Source organism: Nylanderia fulva, unplaced genomic scaffold (assembly GCF_048542155.1).
Source record: "Nylanderia fulva isolate GAGA-0341 unplaced genomic scaffold, ASM4854215v1 Scaffold6, whole genome shotgun sequence".
Taxonomy (NCBI): Eukaryota; Metazoa; Arthropoda; class Insecta; order Hymenoptera; family Formicidae; genus Nylanderia; species Nylanderia fulva.
The window spans coordinates 2,363,873-2,373,346 of record NW_028190698.1 but is presented as its reverse complement, the minus strand read 5'-3'; the positions used below and the strand labels follow the sequence as shown (position 1 = coordinate 2,373,346).

At 30.8% G+C, this 9,474-nt stretch overlaps 1 protein-coding gene across 1 annotated transcript; it reads right to left on the bottom strand.

The window, feature by feature from the left end:
- Positions 1 to 226: 226 nt before the first annotated feature.
- On the bottom strand, positions 227 to 2,644 carry LOC114941592 (uncharacterized). Its single transcript, XM_029316617.2, has 4 exons — positions 2,532 to 2,644; positions 1,086 to 1,253; positions 422 to 577; positions 227 to 319 (listed from the first exon to the last, which is right to left on the bottom strand). Exons 1-4 carry the CDS (start codon positions 2,565 to 2,567, stop codon positions 284 to 286), a joined length of 396 nt encoding a protein of 131 aa, XP_029172450.2. The 5' UTR covers positions 2,568 to 2,644; the 3' UTR covers positions 227 to 283.
- Between the last annotated feature and the right edge of the window lie 6,830 nt (positions 2,645 to 9,474).

Genomic DNA, 9,474 nt, shown 5'->3' with positions numbered 1-9,474 from the left:
TTTGAATATCATATCACAAGATTTCTTAAAGCTGTCTTAAAGATTTCTTAATGATATCTTCTGCGCCAATTTTGGACTTGGTGCTGTATGGGTGCGTTTACATATATATATTTTTAATTTTTTATTACAATTTTTAATTATTAAAATTAGAATTAGAATTTTTAATTACCATACGTGATCGGCGGAGCTCTCTAGACCGATCGCCAGTCCCTCGAATAGCTCGTGCACGGATAAGCCGAGTACTATTAATAATCCTCGTAATGAACTTATAATGAAGTCATCGTTAGCGTTTGTTATCACCGGTAAATGGCTGTGACCTCTATGAATATTAAAAAATTGTAAAGCTTTTTTTTTCAAGAAATGTCATCGATATGCTTCATCGATGAAAATCGATATTTCCGTGATGAAAAATAAATCTTACGTATGACCGTTGTTGCACGACGGTGTTATCTGGCCATTTTCCACCAATTCGTTTGTACTGCGACTCATGTCTTTCTTGTCTGTTATCTGCTGCTCTACTTGCCTCTTCCTCAGGTACGAGTGTACAGATTCCTCCACTAAGTACATGATAAAGAACCTGCGGAGAAAGATCACAAAAATTATTTATCCTTAAAAAATATAAAATTCGGATTTTATTGAAAGAACAGATAATAAACAGTATATATTTAACATATTAATGTATAAAGTGAAACAATATAATTACATAATTTATATTAAAATAATATAATATATTAATATTATAAAATATTATAATATTAACACAACTAATATTGATTTATAATATTAATATAATAAATTATGATTAATATAATAAAATATATTAATATATTATCTAATTATTATAATCGTATAAATTATAATTATAAATTATAATTGCATAATAAAATCGTGACTATATATTATGTTTTTAATTATTCTAAATTGATTACAAATCTAAATTGAGTAATGAGTAATTTGTTTTTTTCGTTGTGGAGGAATCTCTTACGCGCATCAATGAAAAGATTCCACCTTTTTCCTGATGCGATTTTTTTTTCTTAATCTTAGATCTGACACACGATGAGACCTCGTGAAGAATCATAACTTACCCGGCGCACGACAGCATATATGCCAATGGAAACCTGAGCGACTCCATCTTGCCGGCGGCAACGAGATTCTCTACACCTTCCGCGACTTCCGGTATCAAATGGAGGAACGTTGTGCTGAAGAGGACGCCTCCGCCGAAGCCGAGCAGGAGGCTCACAACTCTCGTAGATCTATAAACACGGTATATTTTATCACTTTCACATGCGCACCTATCTCACTAATTCGATCGTATTTTTATATCGTGAAAAGGAAGATCTTAAAAACGATATCGGCAAAGTGCGAAACGTATTATTGTGTGTCACTTAGGATTACATTGTTGTAATCTCTCAAGTATCAGAGCAAATATGTACGCCTTGAACCGTTTACCCAATTTACTCGCCATTTCACCATTTTATTTGCCATATATGAGTAAATGAATTAATGATAAAACAGAGAATATATCGATAAATATATATATAAATTATTTTCTAAATATTTTTCTATATATTTTCTATGATTTCTATATTTTTTTACCATTACATATTTCTCTTTCTTGATATAAATTGTATTGAAAATTTATCACTAAAATTATTGTCACATGATTCATAAATATATAAGGTGACTGCGATGCTAAATACACTCACTCGAAAAGAAAGCGATATACTTAATATTTGGAAAAAAATCACCTTTCAAATGACGATAACTTCTTAAATAATAAAGATAAAAAGGTTTCTAAACAATGAAAATAAAGCTTGGAATCTCTACTTTAAGAATCTATTTATTTCAATGTTGCGAGATAAATTTATTAAAAATGGCAGTTGACAAAACAAAAGCATGCAAAATTAAAAAATAAATTCCGAGTTTGCCAAGGCACTCAGCGTGAGTCAAATGTCGTAAGTGAATGGGATAAAAAACATACGATAGTACAGAGTCTCCCCTTTAAAATGCTTTTTTATTCATCTCGATACGATGATTTTTCGCAGAGTTATTCGCATTTAAAGTAAAAAGCTGCCTTTTTATTTAAATGCGAATAACTCTGCGAAAAATCATCGTATCGAGATGAGTAAAAAAGCATTTTAAAGGGAAGACTCTGTACTATCATATGCTTTTTATCCCATTTACTTGAGACATTTAACTCACGCCGGATGCCTTGGCAAACTTGTAACTTATTTTTTAATTTTGCATGTTTTTGTTTTGTCAACCGCCATTTTTAATAAATTTATCTCGCAACATTAAAATAAATAGATTCTTAAAGTAGAGATTCCAAGCTTTATTTTCATTGTTTAGAAACCTTTTTATCTTTATTATTTACGAAGTTATCGTCATTTAAAAGGTGATTTTTTCCAAATTTTAAGTGTACCGCTTTCTTTGGAGTGAGTGTATTTAAGAGCTATATTTTTCATTTTTTTATCAGAATCGTTAGTATGCATTTTTATTAACGACCTAAAACGAGTGATGTATATCTTTACCTGGTATTTTGTCCGTTCAAATCCCACTTGAACCATTTGGCCAGTAACATCGGCATGATGCCCATTATTGTGCTAACAGTGCACAAAACTACCATGGTGACAGCCTTAGCGATTAACACGTCTTGCGGCTTGTACGGGTCTAAGGGATCATCATGATGATGATGACCATGTTCATCGTCATCGTCGTGATAATGCGACGTGCTGTTTGTGAGGAGCTGTGCCATGATGCCAATTTCGCGACTTCTCTGCAATAATTTGATAATAATGAATTTAAGTTACGCAAAATGCAAAAAGTATTTGCGAGGAATCAAAATTTCCTCATTCTTACATCGCGTCGATCAAAAATAGGTTTCTTTTTTCAGGTCAATTTAAAACACAGAGGGGGAGAAAAAAGCGGAGGAATTTTAATATTATTTATTATCCTATAAATTATTAATATTATTATTACTTTTATTATTATTATTATTATTATTATTATTATTATTATTAGAGATTATTGATATTATTTAATATCTTAGAGAAAGTGTGGCTATATTCGATGGAAAAAAATAGATTATTTAATAGTCATCGATTGATCATAGGTATCCAAAACTTTCGGTCGTAACTTTCAGATTTACAGCACGAAATGTCTCTCGAATTTCGTCGCGCGGAAATGCGTGCCTAATCTTTTTACGACCTTTTATCTGGGTCTGCATTCTTCGCGCAAATTCGTCACAATCAGCAGTTTAAACTCATCAGCAGTCGAGTCGCGCTTTTGTAACATATATTTTATCTTTCTTTCTTTTAGCCCGACGAATATTTCGTTACATGTACATGAGAAGTCAGTGTCAGTATAGTATTACTAAAAGAGAGAGATATACATATATCCTCATGTTTCTGTGATTTCCACGTTCTTGATTTTTTTTTATATATCAGCTGTTTAGAGTTTACACAATTCACATTAGCGTTTATATGATTCGTTACAAGAAACTCGCGTCATCGTTACATCCTCTTTTTTTTAATCGCTTCAATCACTCTCTCGAATTTATCTCAATTAACTTAAAGTGCTTTGCAACTCTGATGATCAAGATGGTCAGAATAAGTCAAGTTTTTTTACAATTTCACTGATAAAAGTGCGATTCGCGTTTAAAATTTACACATTTGGATAATTATCACGCGATAAGTTGCACTGATAATTTATGTTACCAGACGACAACAAAGATATAATTATTATTGTGTCAAGGCTTTATCATAAGTTAACTGTATTCGATCAAAGTCTAGTTTGGACCACCCGCAAGTTAGACGCAACATATGAAGTGGAAGATAATTCAGATTGGCATCTTTAAGTAAAAGTTTTTCACGATAATCTTTACTTATTTTAGTTTTTCTTAAAGAAGATAATGAAAAATGAAAATAGTATATTATTAGATATTAAATTTGATATAATCGGATCATTATCAAAATTCGACTTTTCGGATAAAAATAATTGCAAATAACTTTTCGTGTCAAATTTTTCAATAGTTTTGTAATAATTTTAATTCAATATTGTATTTAAAAAGAAAGTTGTACTTATATTTGCATTATCTCGATAATATATGATAATAATATTTCTATTATTATCGCATCATTTAAAACTTTGAATATAGCTTTATTATGTCTTTGTATAACTTGTTTATTTAGAAATTATATAATTTAGTTAGAAATTATGTAATTTATCAGCGGATGCAAATAGGATACTCTTCTGAATATATGAATTTCAGAATAATACTTGATCAAAGATGCGAAACAATCAGGTCTTAATTGCTAAATTAGAAAATTAGGTTGTGCTAACGCCACAATGTGCAATCGCAGCAAAAAGCTGTTTCAAAACGATACACTGTTGAGAAAGTAATCAACAAGTGACACGGTTTCGTGAAATTTAATAATAAAATAGAATGATTGTTAAAATACCGATTCAATCTTATATTATATCAAAGTTGTAAATTATTATTATTACATATTGAATCTTACTATATCATCAAAATAGAGATAAATAATTAGTTTTTTTTCTGAAATATATGTATATATAATTTTGAAATAATTAAGCCACTTAAAAATGTAAGAATGTATACATATATTTAGATTTAGATGAATAATTACGCGGAAAGAAACATATATATAGTTAGCATGTTTAGCGTATCATATTATATTTGGATTTGATATAAGGTTTTTAAAAATAGCGCATATTATTTTACACGTCTCTCTGAAAAAATGCAACTTGCTCGAACGGAATATTTTGTTGGAAAAATCCAATCGCACGTATCGATAATTTGTTTAATTTTTTATTCGCTATTTTGGTACCTGTTCGGACGTTTTTCTTCGGCTTTCTCCTCGCGCTCTTCTCAAGTATTCTACGGTCAGTCAAATTAAGAGACGAAATAAGAAAAGGAGAGAAAGAGTATGTTTACAACGCCAGGTATAATCGTGACAATCGACGTACTACTAATCGCACTGTCTTCCATCCATATATATATACACGGTGTGTCATTCGATATCTCCCGGTGATCTTCAACGTTGCCGGGGGCGTCGCGCGATAACGTCCTCAGATAGTAACCGCGGGTCCGCCGTTGGTGGCCATTATGCGTGTGCATTAGACACAACACTTATGAGACTTATCTCACGTAGAGCGATCCCATGTAAAAAATCACGTCAAAATGACGCGCGCTTGAATGTGATCCAGGTGATGGAAGCGCTCCGGAAACGATTATGATCTCGATTAATCCTTCTGTCAACACGTTTTATTGTCATCTTTTCATCAGTGTATGCTGGATACTTGAGTACCAGTGTTAGCTGTTATCTGAATAAAATTATGTAGATGATTATCTAGATGAAATATTGATCATCTTATCTTTATATAGATAATAAAAATATATATTATCTATATCTGCATTTCTTAGAAAAAGTGTTATCTTTATTAAATTGTTTAGAATAATATGTTCAGATAATTTGGTTTACAATTAGAGTCATAGCTCATAAAAATACTTCAATATTTTTATTAAGTAGCAGAACTTAAGCAGTAAGCGATAAAAACTTACAAATAAATATATAAATATATCTCTTTTCAAATTTATATCCTTTTATAACTGTGTTTATATATAAGCAGTGTTAAAAGTAATATTATTTGGAAGTTATCTAGATGAATCGCTATATAATTTTATCCTTTATCTAGATATATTTAAAACAAAATCATCTTCATCTTATCTAAGATAAATTTACATATTTTCATCTCATCTTTATCTAGTTAATTTTAAAATCATTTAAGCACGACACTGCTGGGTACCAACCGCGTATTTCCAGTTTCCACAATGTTGTCTTACATTGCGACAATTTTTTTACAACTGCCAGGTATCAAACATTCTTTCCCGATTTTAGGAGGTTTCCGAATACAAAAGACTCCTCTTGTATTTTGTTTTGAGCGGAGAAAAGTTCCGATACATTTTTAATATTTTACCATTGACAGAAGGATTAAATGAGATAATTAATAATCGATGAGGCGGCATATTTCAAAATTAAAAAATATAATACCGAAAAAAAAAGAATAATTAAAATACGATCTTAAATTCAAAATTATGTATTTTTTTTGTCTGTATATATTTTTTAGCTGTTTTAATTCCTCGATTCACATACTTGAATTTTTCTCGTCGATGCTTCCGGACCGAGATCGGAATTCTCGAACTTAACAGCGTTTGCTACGGAGAAGAAAGAAGAAGGAGAGAGCTTGGTTGCGAAAAACTCGCTCGAGACCTGGGAATCGCGAATTCCTGCCGGTCGCAAGATCGGTAAAATTCAACGGCGCGAATTAATGGCTGCAATCAAAGAGGGAATAAGTGGTAGTAGCAGTATATAGTTTTTGAAATGTTGCGGCGCGATATACCTAAGGGAAAATGAACGTAGAGTGAAAGTGCATCGGCGACGTGACCCTCTAGTATAGATAGTAAAAAATGCCAGAGAGATAGGAAGGGATAAGAAGCGGAGAACGATTTTCTCTGTCGTTCAAGGTAAACTCGAGGAGTTCGCGATAATCGATCGCATACCTAGAAGAATGAAGAAGTCATTATTAGTAGATTGTTTCTCCAACTATTAAATTTCCAAATCGACGCGACATGGGACTCCGGGAAAATCCTCGTAGCGTTGAATTCTCGCGGGAGTGAAGTCATCGTCGAAAAAGTCGATTCTTTTTCCTTCTTGATTGACGTCGCTTGCATTAAAATTGATTGCGTCGAGAAATATTCCTTTATTTAATATAGATACGTGTTATTCCGTCGCCTAGCATTTGCGATTACGTTTTGTCCTCTTCAACTCGTTAATCCGCGAATTATTTGAACAGTTGATATATATTTCTATACGGCTGTGTAATCTCTTTGTACAAATACAGCTGCTGATTATGCATCGCTATCGTAATCGCGACCCACACACATGTATATACGCGATTAATTAATGATATTGGTATTCGAATCACAAGGCGAGAGATCCCTCACCCGATTTTAATTTTCAAGAACTAACGGGGTGTTTAGTATCGTAAAGTGGAAGATAACTTGATCGTGTGAAAGATTTTCTTATTTCGAAATATTGAGACATAAGAAAATAAGTATAAGTGTTTATTACTTTTACATACTCATATATACTTATTTACTTATAATTCATTATCTGATATTCATATTATCAATTATTATAATTATATATTACTAATATTATTGCCATTATAAAGGGGCCAATATTATTAAATTATATATTATATTTTTTATAAAACTACTATATATTGCAAATTAATTATAATTATAATTATAATTAAAAAGAAGTAAAAACAAATAATAAGAGTTAGTAAGTAGAGCGCGTACATACACTTTATTGCGAATTGAAAATTTAAATCACAAATATAATTAGCGCATGACGCAAGAGCAATCAATCGAATAAAAAAAAATATAAATATTAATGTAAAGAATAATACTGCTAAAGTCTCTCTTGCATCATAAACTTGCTATTGCTTTTGATGACATGAAAAACTCAGTATTATTTTTTGTATCAACAATTTTTATTCGTTTGACAGTGTTGTGAATTTATTTATTATGTATGTATAATTTCTATTGATATTACTTTTCTTATTATGACTGCGTTCAAGATAATTCAAAAAATGAATCAAAAAAACATATATTATACTTATGATTTATATTTCTGATTCACAATAATGTCTTACTTATTATTAGTGCGCTGACTCTTATTGTCATTTTTTACTTCTTTATATTCAGCAGAGTATTTATAATTGTATTATATTAATTGTGTGTTTTTCCTCTATCTAGACATATGAATAATTTGAAATCTTCTCGATTAATTGTTGGAAATATCTATTGAATGAGCTATACGATAAAAATGTCATGGCTTTTAAATGTTGTACATGGACATCGTCCAATGATAATATATAAAAATCATTTTTTCAAAATCCGAGAAGAAAACGTCATACTTTAGCATTAGCATTTTACTATCCGTTGTTTCTACGTGCGTGGAAAAGTTGTATTATAAATTTTTTTTATCTATTAGACAATTCTTTAATCATTCTTCAATCATCTTTAATCATCAGAGTAATATCGAGGGAATTGGCTTTTATCGTGTTCGTTAATTAAAAATTTTTTTCAATAAAATTTTTTTGTACTCATTGTCGGTACTTTCTTTCAAGATATCCATGCTGATGTTTGCATTTTGGGAATTTTTCTGAGGAATCCCTCTACTCGCAGAGAAAAAAACTGACCGTAATCGTATTGCAATTTTATTTGATCTATTATGATATTTTTTGCAATAAGAGAGATTTAATTAATAAATTTATAATTAATAAAAATTATTATAAGAATTAATAATAAGAATATTAAGTCGGCTCCTTAATTTTTAAAACACGATCTACACTCTATTCCTCTCAGCCAATAGAGCCACACGCGATGTTATTGCGACAAGAAAGAAAAAATTTGGAATCTAAGGAATTTGTATCCTTTGGTTGGGATCTCAGGAATTTCCCGATTCAGCCGACCTTCGGACCAATATTTTTCTCGCCTATTTCTTTACAGGGGAAGTGAGGAAAGGAACAAGAGGAATTTCTGAGATCTCAATCATAGGATACAAATTCCTTAGTTTCCAAATTTTCTTTCTTTCTTGTCGCAATAACATCGCGTGTGGCTCTATTAGCTGAGAGGAATGGAGTGTAGATCGTATTATAAGAATTTATATAAGAATTATAATAAAATGTAATAAGAATTATTATGAATTAATAAGACAAGAAAGAATGAATTTTTCTCTCGCAAATTTTCGAAGGTCTCTTCTCTCATTTCGGGAAGTTATCTTATTTGCATTTGCCCGGGAGTTTCCCAGGAGCGTGGGGAATTCCTTCGTGGACGCTTAGGGGAAACCGTAATAAGTACTCGTGTCTCTTACAAGAATATTTATGTGGCACACGTGTGTTATACTTAATATGCGATACGAGACGCGTACCGGTTTTGTTTGTTAATGTATACGCATGATTCACACAGACTCGAGCATAACTTGCAGACATTGCGGATATTTTTAGTTTATTTCACCAGCGTCAATGTCACTTATTGTAGCGACAAGGCATACTATTAGCTGACTATTCATTACTTTTCTCTCGCTACGCCGAAATTAAATCGAAAGACACACGTGCGGCAACATACACTGAAAAAAATTTGTTAACTTGACTAAAACTTTCAACTAAATGAAATTAAGTTAAAGTTAATTGCTTATAAAATTAATTTAGTTAAGTTCAAAGTTAAAATTAAATTAACTGAAGTTAAATCAAAGGTTAATTTTTAATTTTTTGTTAATTCTTTTAAAATTCATAATAACAAATAACAAAGAAATTTTAATTTTTATATAGAAATATATTTTTTGGTAATTATACAATTGATGACAAATGAACATAAAAATT

Bases quoted from the DNA above. Each gene is read 5' to 3' on its own strand.
- LOC114941592 (XM_029316617.2), bottom strand. From the start codon at position 2,567: ATGGTTCAAGTGGGATTTGAACGGACAAAATACCAG. The intron at 1,254-2,531 runs GTAAAGATATAC...CCGTGTTTATAG, and splicing joins TTGAACGGACAAAATACCAG to ATCTACGAGAGTTGTGAGCC. The intron at 578-1,085 runs GTAAGTTATGAT...CTTTCTCCGCAG, and splicing joins TATATGCTGTCGTGCGCCGG to GTTCTTTATCATGTACTTAG.